Source organism: Hypanus sabinus, chromosome 8 (genome assembly GCF_030144855.1).
Source record: "Hypanus sabinus isolate sHypSab1 chromosome 8, sHypSab1.hap1, whole genome shotgun sequence".
In the NCBI taxonomy this organism is placed as follows: domain Eukaryota; kingdom Metazoa; phylum Chordata; class Chondrichthyes; order Myliobatiformes; family Dasyatidae; genus Hypanus; species Hypanus sabinus.
This window is the reverse complement of record NC_082713.1, coordinates 116,892,549-116,914,467: the sequence shown is the minus strand read 5'-3', so window position 1 is coordinate 116,914,467 and position 21,919 is coordinate 116,892,549. Positions and strand designations below refer to the sequence as shown.

At 39.8% G+C, this 21,919-nt stretch overlaps 1 protein-coding gene across 3 annotated transcripts in view; it reads right to left on the bottom strand.

The window, feature by feature from the left end:
- The window catches only part of cep290 (centrosomal protein 290), a 185,867-nt gene that overhangs the window by 36,660 nt on the left and 127,288 nt on the right, over window positions 1–21,919 (bottom strand). For all 3 annotated transcript variants that reach the window (XM_059977654.1, XM_059977655.1, XM_059977656.1), the window contains 8 exons: window positions 21,588–21,695; window positions 20,238–20,437; window positions 19,334–19,547; window positions 18,110–18,247; window positions 12,781–13,002; window positions 6,493–6,624; window positions 4,064–4,209; window positions 1,456–1,611 (listed from right to left, as the gene is read on the bottom strand). In XM_059977654.1, the coding sequence (XP_059833637.1) occupies window positions 1,456–1,611; window positions 4,064–4,209; window positions 6,493–6,624; window positions 12,781–13,002; window positions 18,110–18,247; window positions 19,334–19,547; window positions 20,238–20,437; window positions 21,588–21,695 (1,316 nt within the window). The remainder of the gene's footprint in view (window positions 1–1,455; window positions 1,612–4,063; window positions 4,210–6,492; window positions 6,625–12,780; window positions 13,003–18,109; window positions 18,248–19,333; window positions 19,548–20,237; window positions 20,438–21,587; window positions 21,696–21,919) is intronic.

Genomic DNA, 21,919 nt, shown 5'->3' with positions numbered 1-21,919 from the left:
TACTCAATGACAGCTTCCACAAATTCACCACCATCTGACTAAAGAAATTCCTCCGCATCTCTGTTCTAAAGGGACATTGTTGTATTCTGAGGCAGTGTGCTCTGGTCCTCGACTCCTTCACTATTGGGAACATCTTGTCCATGTCCACTCTACCTAGGTCCTTCAATATTTGATGGATTTCAATAAGAATCCCCCCCCCCCACCTCCTTATTCTCCTAAACTCCGGTAAGTACAGACCCAGAGCCATAAAATGCTTCTCATACATTAACCCTTTCATTCCCAGGTTAACTCTTGAGAACCTTCTCTGGACCATCTTCAATGCCAGCACATCCTTTCTTAGATATGGGGCCTAAAACTGCTCACAATATTCCAAGTGCCATCTAATCAACACCATATAAATCCTCAGAATTACACTGTTGCTTTTATATTCTAGTTCTTTCAAAATGAATGCTAACATGTTCTTGCCTTGCTTACCACCAATTCAACTTGCAAGTTCACCTTTAGGGAACTCTGCACGAGGAGTCTTAAGTCCCTTAGCAACTCAGATTTCTGAATTTGGTCTCAGTTTAGAAAATAGCCTACACCTTTATTCCTTTTGTACTGTGTTACTCTATGACTCCAAGTAATATGGATGGATTGACACTTCTGAGGCATTTTGAACACTAAGATCTGGAACATGTAGGTTGTAGTGCCATCCACAAGATGTCACTAGTATGCTTTTTGGATAAAAACTTCCTTTACCTCACCTTCTAAAGAGGGCCAACAGTAAAGCTTTGTCCTTCTAAGTGGGATGAAGAGCCATGGCAATTTCAGTTTCTGTTCTGAACGCCCTGGTGGGCTCCATTTCTAACATCTGTTGAAGTAGGAAGCCTGATTTTATACAATGTACCAGCTTCCCGGTTATGTAAGGGAAAAGACATAGGTATTCCCAGCCAATTCCATACCTGGTTACTCATCTCCTGAGAACTTCTTCAATGCAGATGACTGCTCAAGGCCTTATATGTGTCCATAGAAACAGCTTGGAACCAGTTATCTGCAGAGTTCTGACAAGTCTTCAGAAGGAATGATTTGGATTTTCAGTTTCATACACAAAACACTAGAGCAATCAGCAGTTCAGGCAGCATCTATTGACTGGAATAAACAGTCAATGTTTTGGGCTGAGACCCTTCATCAGGACTCAGCCAGAAATATCAATTGTTTATTCCCCGGCATAGCTGCTGCCTGATCTGCCAAGTTCCTCCAGCACTTTGTTTGTGCATTGCTGTTGATGTCCATCAGCTGCAGAATCTGGTGTGTATTGGATTTTCATTCTGTTTTATGAAAATATATTTCAAAATATTCATGGAGGAACAGACCAATAAGGATCTGGTAGCATATTAAAATATAATTAGAAGTGTTAGAGATAAGAAAAACAGATTAACAACGAGAAACAATTGGAACTATTGTACTATTCACCTCAGGTTTTCCATCTGGTCTTGAAGTTCCACATTCTTTCTTCTTAAATCTTCTATCTCTCTGTCACTTTCCATGGTTCTAACACCTACAACCTGGTCTACTGTAATTCCACGAGCTTTCAGTTTCCTCTGTAAACATGTCTTTTCATGGTCAACTCTGCCATTGAACACATTTATAATATCCATTTTATTATAAAGTGCACTGTTTGCTGCAAAACCCACAATTGTTAAATGTGCTTTTCAATCAAAATTCTCAATTGCAAGATAAAATCAAAATATTACAGATGCTCAAAATCTGAAAATAACAATTAAAATGCTGGAAATATGCAAGAAGTCTAGCAGTATCAGTAGAATATAAAACACAACTTACGCTTCATAAACATTGGAAGTGATGAACAGCTATTAACATGAAATAAAAGGCAATGGTAGTATGGCAGTTAGTACAATTGCTTTATAGTGCGAGTGATTGGGGTTCAATTCCTGCAAGGAGATTTATGTTCTCTGCATGACGGTGTGGATTTCTTCCAGGTGTTCTGGTTTCCTCCCACATCTCAAAGATATATGGGTTGGTAAGGTGTGCACATGGTATGTTGGCACTGGAACCATGTCGACATTTCTGGCTGCCCCCCGCAAAACCATGGACTGCGCTGGTCGTTCACATTAATGATGCATTTCACTGTATGTTTCAAATGAATGTGATGAAAGGTCTTGCTTCTTTTCCATAGATGCTGCCTGGCCTGCTGAGTTTCTTCAGCATTCTGTGTGTTGCTGTAATTTGTGGAATCGGTCCAGAGTTGTGGTGAGTGAAGTTATCCTCGCTGATTCAGAAGCCTGATGGTTGTAGGGAAATAACTATTCCAGAACCTAGTGGTGTGGGACCCAAGGCGCTTGTACTTCCTGCCCGATCGTAGTACTGAGAAGAAAGCATGGACTGGATGGTGGGGTCTTTGATGACAGATGTTGCTTTCCTGTGGCAATGCTCCATGTAAATATGCTCATTGTAGGGAGTGTTTTACCTGTGATAGACTGAGTTGTATTGACCACTCTCTGTAGTTTTCTGTTCCAGGGATGAAGACTTAACAATGAATAAGTAATCAATGGAGCTTTGGGGAAATGGTGGAGTCGGAACTGAAGTTATAAAGCCCGCACTCTGCCAAAGTTGGGATTCACTGGGATTGTGAATAGTAGAAGACAGGAAGCTTTTGAGAAGATCAATTTAAAATTAATCCTATAGGAAATTTTTCAGCAGCTTCGTGGGAATAAAATTATTAAAATGAATAGCATTCTACAGGTGGGCTCTTGGGAAAACAACTAGGTGTATGATACAAGACATCTCAGGATTTAAGTGCATGCCAAAATTGCTGAGCACTAAACTAAATGAGTGATTACTTTCAGAAAAATGGGAGATGCTAGTGTAAACCTGAGGTGATTTACTTTTTGCTACTGTTTAGCTGGAATCAATTAATGATAATCTGGGACTCAGATTTCAGAAATAAATCTGAGGCAGACTTAGGCCATTCAGATATTTATTATCCTTCTCAACCCCATTCCCCTGCTTTCTCCCAATAATCTTGGACTCAACTATTAATCAAGAACCTATCAATCTCCATTTTAAATATTCCCAGTTATTTGAGCTATTCAGCCATCTGACACAATAAATTCCACAGATTCACTACCCACTGGCTAAAGAAATTCCTCTCCATCTCTGTTCTAAAGGGACATCCTTGTATTCTTAGGCTGTGCTCTTTGGTCCTAGACTTCTCCACTATAGGAAAAATCCTCTCCATATCTACTCTATCAAGGCCTTTCAATAATAAGTCTGGACTGTACTTAACCGATGCTGAAGCAGAGAGATTATTAAATTGAAAGTTACAGAAAATGTATTACAGTTTCAACATTCAAAACAATTTGGTTGGTCATAAAAATGAACCAATCTTTTCAACTGGAAGTGCGAAAGAATACCTACAAAAAAAAAGTAAATATAAAATGGAAGGAATTGTTCAGTGTATAGCAAATTCCTTGAGATCATTTTGCTATTTTGTATCACTATTTATTGAATGTTACTAATTAGTTTTGAAGGTCTTCTGTTAAATCACTTTATAGTTTTCAAGTTCAAGTTCAATTGTAATCCAACCTGTTAAACGAAATAGCGCTCCCCTCCCACCCCAGGCCAAGGTGGCAAACACAGTGCATACCGACATGCAAAAACATGCAGCTATGATAGCACATACAGTCACAAAAATAATAATAGCACATGTCCCTGGGTGGCATGGTCTGAAGACTGATAGTGCACAAATGTTGTCCTGGAGCCATGTTTCTGCAAAAACAAATATGCGGCAGTTCCTCTTCTCACACTGGTTCATCTCCAGACGAAAGGCAATCGAGCTTATCTTCCAGGAAGTGAACACTGGAGAGCAGACAAATGGGAAAGCCAGCCTGCAGCGGCCATCCCCCGAACCCAGCAGGGACCAAATACATATTTTCTGTTTTGATGATTAAGCTTTGTGATGCTGGGTGTTGTCTGCTTTCCACCAGCCAATTTAACAGTGTGAGTAAATAAAAAGATGGGAATCACATTAGAAGAAGCAATGCACAAAATTAAAACTTACTTTGCATACAGTTCCTTTGCAGTGGTGACTTGTTTGGTCAAAGTTTCTACCTCCTTCTCTTTTTCTTTCAGCTTGTTTTTTGCTCCTTCTAATCGAGCTTGCCACTTTTTACCTTCTTCCCACCTCACGATTTCCTCTCTGGAGGTCTGTATTGCAAGGGAAAGTACTGTAAATACAGCACATCATGGCAATCACCTTGCTATCAATCATCGCTCAGATATGAGAAAATGTGACCATGGGTGGCCTTAGACAAGAAAAGACATTCTGTCCCAGCTTTAGTTGTGGTAGCTTTAATTAACGTAATAGAAGAGTGCCAGACTGGACTAAAGTCTCTGGAAAAAGACCAGTTTAGGCTTTTCTGCAAGTGTCAATATGCTTCCAGTGCCAACATAGCATGTTCACAACTTAGTAACCCTAAAGGCTGATCTGTTTTGAAGCACTCTAATAGGACAAATGAAGGTTGATGTCTCTACTTGTAGGGAGAATCTGCAGAGACTGCAGATGCTGAAATCTGGAGCAAAAACAAGATGTTGAAGGAATTCATAGGGCAAGACAGTATCTGTGAAAAGAAATTATCATGCAATAATCAGGAAAACAGTCACCAATAAGTAGATGAAAAGGACATAAAAAAGTAAAAGATTGCACCTAATGGAAGAGGAATATTGGGAAGGAAACAAGGTGAAAAGCATCCAGTTCTATTCAGAAAGAGACAGAAAGACAGATTGACAGACAAGAGAGAGAAAACAAAAAAAAAAGCGAAAATCAGTCTAAGAAATCGTCATGTATACTACCAATCTATGACAAGGCTGCCGTTTCAACAGTTTTTTTCCCCCAGGAACACTAAATGGGTTCTTTAATTACCAGCCTGAGATGGCTGCAACAACATCCATTCTTATTCTTGGGACAAATCTAGGTGTTTCATTCCAATAAACTGGTAACTTTTTGTGTTCTGCCAAGGCTGACAGAGAAGCTATTAATATCATTCAGCAACTTGTTGCAAATTAAAATCTCTGTTACTTCTCTTTCTTGGCATTATTTTTGGGCTTTACTTACCTGCCAATTACGGTGAATGTGGTGATCTCACGGTTAGTCTTCCACAGAATCTGAACTATAACTGAAGTGATTCTGCAAATCTAATCCTATCTTCTGGGTAAATTGCTCATTCCAAATTAACACAGCCGTTAGGTGATAATTTTTTTTTTAAAGTCTGTTTACAATACCTAGGTGCTATCCAGAGGAAGAAAACATTTTTCGAACGAGTTTCCATTGTAATGTCGAATAAATGAACAGTCTGAAACGAAAGTTAATTTGATCTGCAGTAGAAGTACATTATTTTTTGCTGATTGTGTTTAGAGTCTCCAGCTGAGAGGTACTATGGCAACATGGTCCAAGACCATTGGTCCTTTAAAGGAGCCAATTAAATTATAATCCAATAAAAGCAGTTTGAACCTTACCATTCCAGTCATTGTAGATTTGTATTACAGGCAAAAAAATATTTTTTTAAATGGGTAAAAGAAGGTAATGGAAAATGTTACTTTGGAGGGATCTCAGCATTATTTTTGATTTTTATGTAGCATTTTTAACATGAGACTATAAAACAGAAGCAGAGTTAGGCCATTCAACCCATCCAGTCTGCTCTGCAATTCATGGGAGAATTAGCAAAACAAGTTGTAAAGTAACTTCTTGGTAATCAAGTGCTTGTGTTCAGGATTTGATACTTTCTGTTAAATATTTCTCTCCTTCACAACCTGCACTTTGCCTTCTCACAACAGGAGATTTTATCCACTCTCTCATCCTAACATAACAGGTTGAAATGCACTATTTTAAAGATACCAGGTTCATTTCTCAATTGTCTTGATCTACAATAATCTCTCAAGCAATATTTTTATTATAGCATCAATCAAAAATTTCCCTTTGTCAGGAAACAAATTTGCAAAAATGACTACACTTTAAAAAAACTCAATTACTCAGTTAAGAGTTTTCGATGTGCTAAGAGCATAAAAAGTCCATTGCAAACCATTTTTTAAAAAATCCTAAGAACAAAATTAATGTAGAACTTTTTGCATTTTTATTTTTGATCAAGATGGTGATTTAATTTCTTTGGAAAAGTAGAAATGGAATTACCTGATCTTTGGAAACAACTCTATGACATTTCTGAATAAAGGATAAAAAACATACATTTATCCTCTTTTAGCACAAAGTCTACAAGGATGCATTTAGTACCAAATTATCACAAAAAAGCAAGTTAAACTTCAAAGTAAATTTGTTCTGCTTGAAATCCTATAAAATTGTATTTACTCTGCTAGAAACCAATTTGGATTGTCAGGGTGGTAAACAAATCATTTACTTATTTTACAATCTAATATCTAGTGTTCTTTTTGGTGCTAAATGGGAGATCACAACACAAATCTGCAGCTGTGGAACTATACCTTGTCTTCTTTCAAAACTTTTCTTTCGTTGTGCTCAGAAGTCACTTTCTTGTCCAGCTCGCTCTCCAGTCTTTTAATTTTTCTCTGTAGCTCGTCTATTATGGTCTGTTTATTGTCAGCCTCTGTCTTGGACTGAAATAAAACAAGAAAGCCTGAAAGCTTGACACCATGACAAACCTCAATAATACAGTTATCTTTCTACAAAAATATTTCTACATTCACAGTATGTATGTAGGGCCAATACAGAATAAAAAATGTTTACATCATGCTTATCAGTATTTTCTTGCTTTATCTTGTTTCTCATTTTTATTATAAACAAGACAAGTTTGTTGGCACAAAGACTTAAGTAGTATCTGAAACAAAACCATTTCTTTGATACATCAATCCAAAAGGCTGGCATAGCAGGCTTCTCGGGATGCCTTGAACATACCAGCGTCATATGACAGCAAATCCAGATGGCTAAGAAAGAAGAAAAGGATTTGCATGTCTTGTTCCTCGACCTGGCCAACGCCTATGGATCAGTTCCTCATTCCCTGCTGTGGACTGCTTTTGAATTCTTTCAGATGCCTGCAACAATAACAAATCCGGTAAAACACTACTTCCAGGATATACAAGTTTGTCTCACAATATCAGACTTCACAACAGCTTGGCAACCACTGGAAGTAGGCATCATGGCGGGGTGCACCATCTCCCCATTGGCCCTCACTATGACGATGGAGCTCATTATCAGAGCCTCAAAATGGGTTGCGGGAGGAAAACGGTTACAGTTTGGTCAAAGGTTACCACCGATACAAGCCTATATGGACAATATAACAATACTGACGACAACTGTCCCCTGCACCAAGAGACTTCTGGAAAAGCTTCAGCAAAACATCACATGGGTGAGGATGAAGAGCAAGCCCAGCAAGTGCAGGAGCACCTCCATTGTCAAAGGTCAAGTCCCGGATCAAAGATTTCCCATGTCCCAACTGTTTCAGAAATGCCAGTGAAGAGCTTGGGCTGATGGTATGATGCTAAGCTCAAGAACACCATGCAGTTTAAACAAATCAAAAAGGATACCATCACGTACGTAGCTCACATCAACAAGACCTGGCTGCCAGGAAAATTCAAACTGTGATGCTTCCAGTTTTGCATACTCCCAAGACTCATGTAGCTTTTAAAGGTGAATGAAATCCCCATCAACAAGGTGGAAAAGCTCGAAAGAGTGATCAGCACACATGTGAAACAGTGGCTTGGACTTCTACGATGCTTAAGCCCTGTTGGACTGTACGGGAACGGCAAATTAGAATAACCAATTGCAAGTCTTGTGGAAGAATTCAAATGCACCAAAGCAAGGTTGGTCATGACCCTGACTGAATCTGAAGATACTGTTATTCAAACAGCGGCCTCTCCCCGTGTGGCAATGGGGAGGAAGTGGACCCCATCTGAAGCCTTTCAGAGTGCTAAGTCTACTCTTCGCTTCAGGAATCTGGTTGGTCAACTTGGGAGAGCCGGGCTCAGGCTCTTCGCAAAGGCTCCTCAATGTCACAAGGCAACATCAGTGCAGAAGAGACGGCTTGTGGTGGAGGAGGAAGACAGGAGGAGGCAGAGCGACACGCCTGGGCCATCTCAATGGCCAAGCAGGGCCAATGGACTAATTGGGAGAGCATGAAAAAGAGGAAACCCAGCTGGCGTGACATCTGGGAGATGAAGGGATCTCGGCTAAGCTTTGTCATCAGAGACACTTATGACCTCCTACCCACACCCAGAACCTGAACCAGTGGTGGGGAGACGACCCCACTTGCTCTCTTTGTCAGGCACCTGAATCAGTAAGGGACATTTTAACAGGATACACCACGAGCCTCAGCCAGGGGCGGTACACTTGGTGGCATAACCAAATTTTCAGTCAGCTGGCATCAATCTTGGAACGGAGGCGAATCACCACAAATGTTCTCCTACAAACATCGGCAAGAAATGTTCATATCACATAATTTGTACCAGCAGGCCAACCTCCAGAGCACCATTTAACATCAAAAGAGGTAAGCATCCTGCAGGTTGCTTGAGATTGGAAAACGGATGTGGACTTGAAAAAAAAGCTTGTGTTTCCCCCAGACATTGCGGCTACAACACTCCAGCCAGACATGGTCCTGTGGTCCACAACAGCCAAGCTGGCATATGTTGTGGAATTGACAGTACCATGGGAAGATGGTGTTGAAGAAGCTTATGAGAGGAAAAAGACCAAATACTCTGAACTGGCAACTGAAGCTGCCCAGAATGGCTGGAAGATACAAGATTTTCCCTGTAGAAGTGGGATGCAGGGGATTTGTGGCTACATCTAAGACCAGTCTATTGAAGAAGATGGGGGTGAGGGGTTACTCACTCCAATAAGCAATCAAGTCTTTGTCAAATGCAGCAGAAGAAAGCAGTAATTGGATTTGGATTAAAAGGAAAGGTAACAACTGGGCTGCAAGATGAAGATAGGAGGGTATGGAATTAAAGGGGGGGGGGTGTAACTGGGATGCCATCGTTGAGCCCTAAGGAGACGTCAAAGTGGGCTCTTCATTGTTAATATTGGTGGATTATCCTCAGAAACTAAAATAAATGGCTTCTAAACTTGCAGGCAATACTGGAACAGTCTATTTTAAACACCTGTAAAATGCTTAATTGCAGTTGATACTTGTTAAATAACAACACATGCATGTTATTTAGTTATCCAATTTAGCAACTGATAAGTTATCAGAATAGTGAGCACATCATTAGTATTGTTTAGACTGATGTATTTATGACTAGTCTATTGAAGAAGATGGGGGTGAGGGGTTACTCACTCCAATAAGCAATCAAGTCTTTGTCAAACGCAGCAGAAGAAAGCAGTAATTGGATTTGGATTAAAAGGAAAGACAACAACTGGGCTGCAAGAGGGTATGGAACTGAGGGGGGTGTATCTGGGACGGCAAGTAGCACCGTTGAACCCTTCGGAGACGTCGTGGACTTATCAATGAAACATCAAAGCAGGATGGTGCCCACCTGATGACCCTGATGAAGTACCTACCTTCCTTGTCACCACTCCAAGCCCACTGCCAACACTGAGAGTGCCAAGTTATCACAGGGATTGAAACATCAAGTCCTATTAGCTCTACTAATCTACTATCGAGGCAAACAGGATGTGATACACAACTAATTGAATCTTGGAGAGACAACAGACTGCAGATGATGGATTCATGCTGGAAATGAGATTCATAGTCAAATCTTAATTCTCTACGTTGTAGACTTTTTTTTGCCCAACTTATATAATATTAATATACTAATTAATACCATATTTGTTATCAATGAATATTTTTGGATGAGATACAAAGATGCTTTGCAGGAATAAGAAAAAAGTTCTTAAGAACCAAAATTAGGATAAGTATTATCTTGAGTTTAGAAGAACCAGAGAAATACGGATGTGGAGGAACCTCATTTAAAGCTAGAGCATTATCTAACATTTAAGGTATAAGGCATAGCAATGTTTAATGAATGTAGAAGATAAAACATAACATTAATGGTGTAATATCGCATAAAGAAGGTTACAATGAATTGCAAAGAGATTTTGATCAATTAGGGAGATGGACTGAGGAATGGCAAATGTTTTTGAATTTAGATAAGTGTGAGGAGATACGTTTTGGGGAATATCAGGTTAGGACTTAAACAGTGAATGGCAGGGCACACCTGGGTGTTGTGGAACAGAAGAATCTTGGAGTACAAGTGTAGCGTCACAAATAGATAGGGTAGTGAAAAATGTGTCTTCTTAGCATGTCAATCACACATCGCGTTTTGGAGTAGGGGCATGCAAGTCATTGGTGAGGTCAGACTTGGGAGTATTATATACTGTTTTGGTCATCCCATTATAGGGAAGATGTTGTCAAGCTGAAAGGGTGCAGACGAGATTCAAGAGAATGCTGACTGGACTAGTGGGCCTGCATTACAGACAGTAGTTAGCCACACTGGATCCTTGTTCTTTGGATCACAGAAGAATGTGAGGTGACCACAGAAGTTTATAAAATGATGATGGGTCTGGGTACAGTGGGCAGTCACAGTCTTTTCTCCAGGATTGAGGAGTCAGAAACTTGAGAGCACTGATAAAAGATAAAAGGGGAGGGATTTAAAAGAGACTAAGAGGTAACTTCCTTACACAGAGCATAGTGAGTACTTAGAAGGAACTGTCAAAGGAAGTGGTCAAAGTGGGTACAACTACAACATTTAAGAGGGAGGAGCTTGGAGGATTATGGGCTGTACATGGACAGTTGGGACTAACTAGTAAAATGCTGTGTTTGGCATGGACTAATTGGGCCTAAGGGCTGTATTCCTATGCTGTATTACCATGTGACTTTGCCACTACATAACATTCTTAGAGGGCTACCTGAAATTAAGAAGCCACAGGTCACAGTTATAGGAATAAAGTCAACCACTTAGAACAGCAATGAAGAAAAAATACCTTTGGAATTGTCATCTGAAAAGAGATATGATTAATAGATATGTTAATATTAGATTTGTAGGTGGTGTTGTGGACAGTGGGAAAGGTTGTCTAAGGCTGCAGATCAGATGGAATGTAAGCTGGAGTGTAGGCAGATGGAATTTAAACCAGTACAATATAATACACTTTGGGCAAGTCAAGTAGGGTTAAGACACATATAGTAAGTGGTAAGGCACTAAGGAATGTTGATGAACAAGGTGACCTTGGGGTTCAAATTCATAGTTCTCAAAGAATGGCACACAGATATGTAGGTTTATTTTAAAAAACTATAGAGCATGTTTGCCTTAATAGTTAGAGGCAACAAATAGCAAAGTTAGGACTTTTGTTGGAATTTCACACAACACTGATTAGACCACTTGAGTACTGTGTGCAGTTCTGCTCCCTGCACTATAGGATGAGGCTGTGTTGGAAAGAGTGCAGAGGAGACTCACCAGGATGATGCCTGGATCTGAGGACCTAAACAATGGGGAGATTGGATAGACTGGGCTTGTTTCCCCTGGAATAAAGGAGACTGAGGGGTGATTTTCTCTAGAGAAATATACAATTATAAGAGACATAGACAGGGTAGTTACTCAGAGTATTTTCCCTACAGTTGAGTTATCAAATATCAGAGGACACAAGTTTAAGTTGAGAGGAAGAAATCTACGGGACATTTGAGAGGAATTCTTTCTCTCCCCCAAAGCCAAACACACAGTGGTTGTTATCTAGAACTTGCTGCCACAGGAGGTGGCAGAGTTAGATACGATCATTATGTTTAAGATACTGTACATTTAGACATCTAATGTGGGGAAATTGGATTAGTGTAGATGAGGATGTGTCTGAAACACCCATTTCTGTGCTGTAGAATTCTATGACATTTGGAGAGTGTTTGCAAGGCTTCCAGACATGCTTTGTGGCTTATAAATATTTGTAGTATAGTCACTGTCATAAAACAGGAAACTTAGCATCCAATTTGCATTCAAAAATTATCTGCTTCATGATACTGGCTTAGGACATCACGGATTCTTTGTTTCTCGTAAGACATAGGAGCAGAATTAAGCCATTTGGTCCATTGAATGTGCTCCACCTTTCCATCCTGGCTGAACTATTATCCCTCTCAATACCACTCTCCTGCCTTTTCACTGTAACCTTTGATGTCCTGACAAATCAAGAACCTAGAACCTCCGTTTTAAATATACCCAATGATTTGGCCTCCACAGCCATCTGTGGTAATGAATTCTACATATTCACCACACACTGGCTAAAGAAGTTCCTCCTTACCTTAATATAGAAACACCTACAGCACAATACTGGCCCACAATGCTGTGCCAAACATGTACTTCAGAAATTATCTCGGGTTACCCAGAGCCCTCTATTTATCCAAGCTTCATGTACAATCTGAGCAGCTTCTTAAAAGACCCTATTGTGTCTTGTTTATCTGTTATGGGATCTGATACAGCCAATTGAGGGAGCAGAGAAGGTCTCCCTTAGTTTAACATTTGATTTGGAATACATCACTCTCAGGGAAGCAGTAATAATAATTCCTTAGCAAGGCCCTGAAAAGACACTCCACCTTTTCGTGCTCAGTTCTCTGGAGTAGGAGTTGAACTCCCAACCTTTAATTTGTGATTGAAGGGTCTTGGCTGTTTATTCCCCTCCATAGATGCTGCCTGACCTGTTGAGTTTCTCCAACACTTCGTGTGTTGCTCAAGATTTCCAGCATCTACAGAATCTTGTGTTTATTTTTGGACTTTAAAATACAGCATTTAGAAGATGAACCACAGTTAAATCAGAGATCAGAAACATATTAAAGTTTGCACCTGGATGCTGCTGGACAGCCGGTTAATCTTTTTCCTCAGTTCCTCATTCTCTTTCTCCAACTCTGCTTTTTCTGTTTGCAGCTTGTTTAGAACTCGTTGCTTTTTGTGAAGCTCTCCATTTAAAGAATCTATTTCAGCCGCTGTGGCTGCCTCCTTATTTTTGCACGATTTCACGTTCTCTTTGGTTGCTGCAAGTTGTTCAGTTAGTTCTTCTACACGAACCTAGAAATGGTATAAAGCACCAGTCAGTAATTTAAGTTCAAGGTAAGCTAGTTGGGGGCAGCCAAACCAATATGCAGCTGGAAACAAAAGCAGTGACGGCACTTGGTAAATTGGTTTATTATTGTCACAGTGGTCCAGTGAAAAGCATGGCATCCATACAAATCATTTCATTACAACAATGCATTGACGTAGTACCAGGGAGAGCAATCAGGTGTCACAGTTGTGTAGCAGTTAGCCTGACACTATTACAGCTCAGGGCACTGGAGTTCAATTCTGGCATTGTCTGAGAAGTTTGTATGTCCTTCCCCGACTGCCTGGGTTTCCTCTAGGTGCTCCAGTTTCTTTCCACAATCTGAAGACGTACTGGTTAATTGGTCATTAAAAATTGTCCTGTGATTAGGCTAGGGTTAAACAGTGGATTGCTGGGCGGTGGGGCTTGAAAGGCCAGAAAGGCCTGTTCTGCACTATATCTCTAATTAAAATAAATAACAGAATACAAAATAAAGTGTTACAGGTACAGAAGTGCAGGCAGACAACAAGGTGCATAGCAAGGTAGACTGTGAGGTCAAGAGTCCATCTTAGCATACTAGGGGACCAGTCAATAGCTTTATTACAGTGGGTAGCAGCTGTCCCAAGCCTTGTGGTACATGCTCTCAGGATTTTGTATCTTCCACCTGATGGGTGAAGGGAAAAGAGAGAATGCCTGAGGTGGTGATTGGGGTCCTTCATTATGCTGGCTACTTTACTGAGGCAGCAAGGTCTAGTCAGAGTCTAAGGAACAGAGGCTGTTTTCCATGATGCGCTGAGCTTTATTCATAACTCTCAGCAGTTTTTGCAGTCTTTGGCACAGCAACTGCCTTACCAAGCCATGATGCATTTGGATAGAATGCTTTCTATGGTGCATTGAGAAAAATTGATGAGGACCAAAAGATACATGCCAAATTTCTTCAACCTCTTGAATAAGTTGCGGCGTTAGTGAGCTTTCTTGGCTGTGGCATCTCTGTGACTGGACCACGATAGGCTATTGGTGATGTTCACTCTAACATAAAGCTCTCAACCTTAACACTATTGATGTAGACCGTAGTACTGTCCCCACCCCTCTTTTTGACGTCAATGACCAGCTCTTTTGTTTTGCTGACATTGAGGGAAAGTTTATTCTGTCAGAGATATTCTTGTACACAATCTAACAAATGTGGAAATAGTCAATATCTGCAAGTTACTATTTGAGGGTGGACTTTCATTAGAAGAAATAAGTGATGAACAGCACTTAGGAGTGAACAAACTAAAATAGAAATGGAAGAATACTTATGCATTCTAGAAGAGAAAAACTACAGTCTATACTTGAGAGGAAAGAAGGAGGTGGCTAAGTGCAAGAGAAGTCAAAATGAGATCATAAGAAATGAAATTGGAGAAACGGAAATGAGAGGGAGAGAGAGAGAGAGAGGGAGAGAGAGTGACAGTAAGTAATGGGAAAGATATTATACAAAACTCACATTCAATGTTAACAAGACCGAGAAACTTATTTGGACTTCAGAAAGGGAAGTTGGGAGAATACGCATCTTGGAGATTTTATCCTGGGCCCAACACACTGATGTAATCTTTAACAAAAGACGCCACCGGCTCTAATTCATTAGGAGTTTGAGATTTCATATGTCGAAGATTTTCACAAATTTCTATATGCTATATGTACAGTAGAGAGCACTCTGATTGGTTGCATCACAGTCTGGTATGGAAGCCCCAGTAGATGGGATGGCAAGAGGATGCTCAGGGTTTAGACACAATCAACATGAGCACAACCTTCTCACCATCAAGTAAATTTAAAGAGGCAGTGACTGAAGAAGATCAAAGTTCTAAGCAAAATTATCAAAGTGCATATATGTCACCATATACAACCCCGAGATTCATTTTCTTGCTGACATGTTCAATGAATCCAAAAACCATAAGAGTTAATGAAAAATTGACTAACAGTGACGAGTGTACAAAAGATAAGCTATGCAAATACAAAAGAAAAAAGGAAATAATAATAACAATAACAAATAAGCAATAAACATTGAGAACATGAGAATAAAAGGTCCTTGAAAGTGAGTCCATCAGTTGTGGGAACAGTTCAGTGATGGGGCAAGTGAAGTTGAATGAGGTTTATCCCGTCTGGTGTAGTGCCTGATGGTTGAGAGTTAATAGCTGCTCCTGAACCTGGTGGTGTGAGTACTGAGGTTCCTGTATCTTCATCTTGATGGCAGTAGCGAGAAGAGAGCATGGCCTGGGTGGTATGATGGATGCCGCTTTCCTGCAACAATACTCCACGTAGATGTGCTCAAGGGTGGGGAGGGCTTTACCTGTGGTGGACTGCACCATACCCACTACTTTTGGTAGGATTTTCCATTCAAGGTCATGAAGGACTCTTTGCGACATACCCGCTTTCTCTTTACCACTATTGGGTTGAGATACAGGAGCCAAGACCCAAACTGAACTATTCAGAAACAGTGTTATCCTCTCTGCTATCAGATTTCTGAATGGTCTATGAATGCTTATTATTACTTTTTTTTGCACCAATTATTTATTGTTCTAATTTATAATAATTTGATATCTTTGCTTTGTACTGCTGCAAAACAACAAATTTCATGACATACATGACATAACATTCATGGTACAAAAACAGATCAATGGGTCCTCAACTCAGGAGCCCCCCAGGGCAATGTCCTGAACCCCCTCCTCTACTCCCTATACACGCATGACTGTGTTGCCACACACAGCTCCAATACGCTGATCTAATTAGCAGATGACACAACTTTGATAGGCTTTATTTCCACAATGAGTCAGCCTACAGAGGCAAAGTCAACGCCCTGACACAGTAGTCCCAAGAAAACAACCTCTCCTTCAGTCGAAAAAATGAAGGAGTTGATCGTGGATTACAGGAGGAATGGATACAGGCTAGCCCCTATTGACATCAAAGGGTCTATAGTTGAGAGGGTGAGTAATTTCAAGTTCCATGGAATACACATCACTGGAGATCTCACCTGGACTGTACATACCAGCTCTGTGGTAAAAAAGGAGCACAACAGTGCCTCTTTTACCTCAGACTGCTGAAGAAGTTTGGCATGAGTCCCCAAATCCTCAGGACCTTTTACAGGGGCACTATTGAATTGAATTGACCTTATTTCTTATATCCTTCACATATATGACGTAAATCTTTACGTTACATCTCCATCTAAATGTGCAACCATAGTAATTTATAATAAACAGAACAGTCAATGTAATATAGAGCACACTCACATCAACATGAGTTCATCAGTCTGATGGCCTGGTGGAAGAAGCTGTCCCAAAGTCTGTTGGTTCTGGCTTTTATGTTGCAGTACCGCTTCCTGGATGATAGCAGCTGGAGTAGATTGGGGTTGGGATGGCTTGGGTCCCGAATGATTCTACGGGCTTTTTTTTTAAACCCATGTCCTTGTAAATGTCCTGAATCCTGGGAAGTTCACAACTACAGATGTGCTGGGCTGTCTGCACGACTCTTTGCAGAGTCCTGCGATAAAAGGAGGTACAGTTCCCATACCAGGCAGTGATGCAGCCAATAAAGATGCTCTCAATTGTGCCCCTGTAGAAAGTTCTTAGGATCTGGAGGCCCACACCAAACTTCATCAATCGTCTGAGGTGAAGTAGGCGCTGTTGTGCCTTTTTCATCACACAGCTGGTGTGTACAGGCCATGTAAGGTCCTCGGTGATGTGGATGCCGAGGAACTTGAATGTATTTACCCTCTCAGCCCAGATCTATTGATGTCAATAGGGGTTGGTCTGTCTCCATTCCTCCTGTAATCCACAACCAACTCCTTTGTTTTTGCGACATTGAGGGAGAGGTTGTTTACTTGACACCACTGTGTCAGAACTTTCCTCTATTAAGGACATTTACTGGAGCGGGTAGTAAAAAGGGACTGGATGATCAGCAGGGACTCCAGCCACCCCAACCACTAACTGTTTCAGCTGCTTCTGTCTGGCAAACAGTACCACAGCATTAAGGCCAGGACCAATTGGCTATGTGACAGCTTCTTTCACCAGGCCATCAGATTCATCAATACACATTGATCTGATTGCATATCTGACTGTACATACATGGATACAAAACAATTATGTATACAATCATAGTGTTTGGGCAATATCCTCCCACATTTCCCTTTCCTTATTGCTTGTACATGGCGACAGGATGCAACATAAAGATTTTTACTCCCTCATGTTGTGAGACAGCTGTAAGAGATAAAATTCTAAATTCTAGATTTGTCCAAATTACTGTTGTCCCTTCTTGCATCCCCTACTCTACCAATCTATCCCTTATTCAACCCCACAGAACTAACTTTGAAGAAGCATTTATCCACCTTCTCTCAAAATGATCTATTTTTTCACCTCAACAATACCTTGTGATTGCAAGATATAAAAATCTTAGTACTTACTTGGTTAAGGTGTATTCTTCTGAAATTTTGTTCCTTATATTTTTTTGAGACATTCTTACATCTGTTATCTCTAAATTTGCCCCCCCCATCCTCCCTCGAGAAAAATATTTTCTCTATCAGTCCAAATGCAGTTCTACTGACCTGCAAGTTAATTTCGCAGATAATTTACTGATTTAGATTTGTGTAGACATGTCAAAATGGAAGCAAGAAAACTGGTCCAAAAGATCAGTCCCTAGGATCACAAATGCCTAGAAGAAGATAAAGACAGGCCTATGTTAAGGTCCATAGTGACTCCAATCTATGCACAGGTCGACCTTTCCTTCTCTTCTTCACTGCCTGCTGGCTAGATCAGGAATATTTTGAGTGAGGGAAAACTGAATGTTTCACTTGTGCTTGTGCAGATTTTTTACTCACTCCAAAAAGGCAACCTATATGTACCGGACATTCTTGCAGCCTCATCAATACCTGGGCTACTGGCTGTTTCTACTGGGAAATGGCTATGCAAGCAAGCAAAGGTTTAATGTTCTAAGCAAACACAAAAATCTAAACACTTGCAAATATAGAACAGGTTTATTGCTGCAGTTTGTGGAAAAAGAGACAAAAAGAAAAGGAGTACAGATTAACATGATGAACAGAGATCTTGGCTTTATTTATTAATGGCTTACCCTCAGTTCTTTAGTATGCTTGTCAACAATCTGCTGAACATTAAGCTGTCCCTCTTTTTGTGAGGCCTGGTATATAATTTGTTGTTCTGCATGAGAGGTCATCTCTGCTCGAAGGTCCAATAGTGCTTTGCTTAGAGCCTGTAAGGTAGAGAATGGGAATCAGAAAAAATTACTAGATGCCTTTAAAGCCTAAATTCCATAACTGCCTCATACAAAGGCAGTGGCAGTAGCAGGTCAAATTGTGACAGGTTCTAGTTGTAAAAGATTTCCATAATTATTAACAGCCAACTTCCTTTACAAAAACAGTAGCATCCATCATTAAGGACCCCCATCACCCAAGACGTGCCTTGTTCTCATTGTTACCATCAGAGAGGAGGTACATGAGCCTGATGACAATGTTCATTGTTTTAGGAACTGCTTCTTCTCCTCCGTTAACAGATTTCTGAATGGTCAATGAACCCATGTACATTACCTCAATATTTTTTTCCTTATTGTAATTTATATTTAAATGTTTCTTATTGTAATTTAGAATTTTTTTAAAACTATTATGTATTGCAATGTACTGCTGGCACAAAACAAATTTCTTGACTTATGCCAGTGATACTAAACCTGATTCTGATTCTGATTCTGAACTTGTAAATCAGTAATTATTCAACAGTACAAAATAATTTGGTGACTAGTACATTTGTGATTGTTCTCCACGGTAATAGCAGATGTTTAATATAGTCTGTCCAAAGTAAGCAGATGTGTGCGGTGAGGGAAAATTACATGAGTGGTTGACAGCACAAGGCAAAGCAAGAAATTACATCAATTTGGTCTATTTTCAGGATTGGGGTTCGATTCCCATCACTCTAAAGAATTTCAACATTCTCCCTATGACTGCGTGGGTTTCCTCTGGATACTCTGCCTTTTTTTCTCCCATATTCTAAAGACGTGGGTTAGGATTAGTAAATTGTGGGTATACTACGTTGGTGCTGGAAGCTTGGTGACACTTGCAGACTGCTCCAGCATATTCCCCGATGCAAACGTTGCATTTCACTGCACATGTGACAAATGAAACTAATCTTTATCTTTCTTTTTCATTGGAATTTCACCCCATAGCAAAGCAGTTTGTTAAAGCACAAGATTCTATAGATGTTACTGTCAACCAGGTAACACAATAACAAAATGCAGGCAATCAAGACCAAACCAATACTGTGCACAACCATATTTTCTAACACCTACCTTTTGCTGTTTCTCTTTCAAGGCAAGTTGACCTTTTAGCCTTTCCACCAAGTTCTTCATAGTAGTGGTGGGTGCTCTTGTATTAGCCTGTTTCTGGGCTTCCAGCTCAGTTTGCAAGTACTGCACCTCCTTTGCCATCTCCAAATTGCTGCTCCTCAGTTGATTGGCTTCATTGTGGAGCTCCTTCAGCTCAGCAGCATGCTTCTCTTCAACTCTTGAAATACGACATTAAAATAATGTTTGATAGTCCAGTGTTTGACTACACTCCAAACACAAGAGATTCTGTAGTTACTGGAAATCTGATTGCATTCTATTTAGAAAGCCTCTGTCATCAGATTCCTGAATAGTCCATGAACCCGTAAACACTACATAGTTATTTTTTTTAAGTTGCATTATTGATTTTTTTGTATTGTACTGCTGCACAAAATAACAAATTTCATGTAATCTGAGTGTGATAACAAATCTGATTCTGATTCCAGACTATGGCACGTTTAGAGATTACCATGGGAACATAGGAAATAATCAATATGTATTTGGAGCCAAGTATTACAGGGAGAAGGCAGGAATATGGGATTGAGATGGAAAATAAATTGGCCATGATCAAATGGTGGAGTAGACTCGATAGGCCAAATGACCTAATTCTGTTCATATGCTCTTTGGGCTGTACCTTCCAAATATCTGGACCTGACTTGCACTACCTTATTTACCCTTTTCTATTTTTCTAATTATGATTTATAATTTAAATTTTTATTATATTTACTTCGATTTGTACCTCAGGGAGTGCGAAGCGCAGAAACAAATATCACTGTGATGATTGTATGCTCTAGTATCAATAGTTTGGTGACAATAAAGTATAAAGTATGTCTGCAAACTATAAAATGGCAAAAATGTGCCAAGAACTTACCTTGCTTTCACAGTCTCGCTTTCCCTCATTTTCAGCTCTGTAATATCTTTCTGTTTCTCTAGTTCAGTGGTTGCTGCTTTCAATTTGTCCACAAGTGTCGACAGCGAGTGATCCTGCTCAGCCACTGTGTGTTCCAGTTCTGCCAGGTGGACTAGATGCTTGGATGTCACAACAGGGATGGCCGGTTTCTTCATCAGCTCCTGTTTCAACAACATGTTACTGCTTCAGTACTTACAGGCCCAAATCTCCATGCTGCACTGTTTGCAGGGTGCCTATCCAGAACGGTATACATACTTCCCTCCAAAGCTGATGGCCGCCTGAATTAGCAATGCTTTTGCTTTGTGTTGCAATACCCGAGATCTCAACATTCCTTTTCTGTTTAAAATTAGGGTATTTTCATCGATTTGATTGATCACTGGTGTGGTCAGATAGTTTTGTACTGCAAGTTCTTCCAATGTCAAGTTTCAGAGTTTTAGAGATGTAGGTACATATCATTACATAAAACACGACTGACAGCATAGGCCCATGATGTTGTGCCAACCTTTTAAACTACTCTAAGGTCAATCTAGCCCTTCCCTCCTGTATTACCCTCCACTTTTCTATCATCCATGTGCCTATCTCAGAGTTTCTTAAATGGCCCTCATGATCCTGCCACCAGCACTGGTAAAGCATTCCACGCACTTAATCTCCCAATTGTTCCTGATCAGAAGAGAAATGATCATAGAGGGACAGTTGCTGAGGACAACCTTCAGCATCCACATGCTGAGGCTGCCATTTCAACCTCTGTAACCAGTCACTACAAACAGCACAAGGTGTATATTCATAGCTTAAATAAGCTAGTTTTTCATCATGTCTCTGAATATTTTGTGTAGGATTTGGTGTCAAAATTTCTTTTTTTTGACGCTCCCATGAAACACCACAGCATGTTTTACTATTTTAAAGATGTCACATCAATATAATCTATTGCTAATTCTGCTTTTTTAAAAAATGCAACTGAAAACTGAGTAGGTCTTTATTTTAAGAAAAGCTCATTAATTCTCAGCAGAATGAACCATAAAACTAAATTAGCCTCACAATGAAAATACATTAATTTGTTTTTAAGTTAAGAAACAAGTAACAAAATTATTGATTGATTTTTAACCTAAGGTTCTCAAATAATTAAAGTTTGAACAATTAACAATGAGCTTTAGAATATTTACTGCTGACATTCTTTTCATATTCAGAGAACTTCAAATCAAATGATATTTATTATTCACTCATTTCCTTTTGAGTGCCAAAGAAATCTAGACAATATCCCATTAAGTTACTGACAAAATGAAATGAAATGAGCAAGTTTAAAAAAAAACTAACCACTGCAGCTTCTTTAAACTTATTTAAGGATGCATCTGCATATGAATCCAATTTAAGATGCAAAGCTTTAAGATCTTCTTCATGTTTCTTTGCAATTTCTTCTTGGTCCTGTTAAATATAAAATAAAAACATACGTGTTGGATTCTTGATTGATTTCTAACCCAAGGCTCTCAAATAATTAAAGTTTGAACAAGCAAGACCAAGTTTTTGAAATGAAGTGCTTCCTGACATTCCTTTCATATCTATCAAGGAACTTTACATCAAATATTATTCACCCATTTCCTTTTTCTTTGCCAAAGAAATCCAGACAATATACCATTCTCTCCCCACCA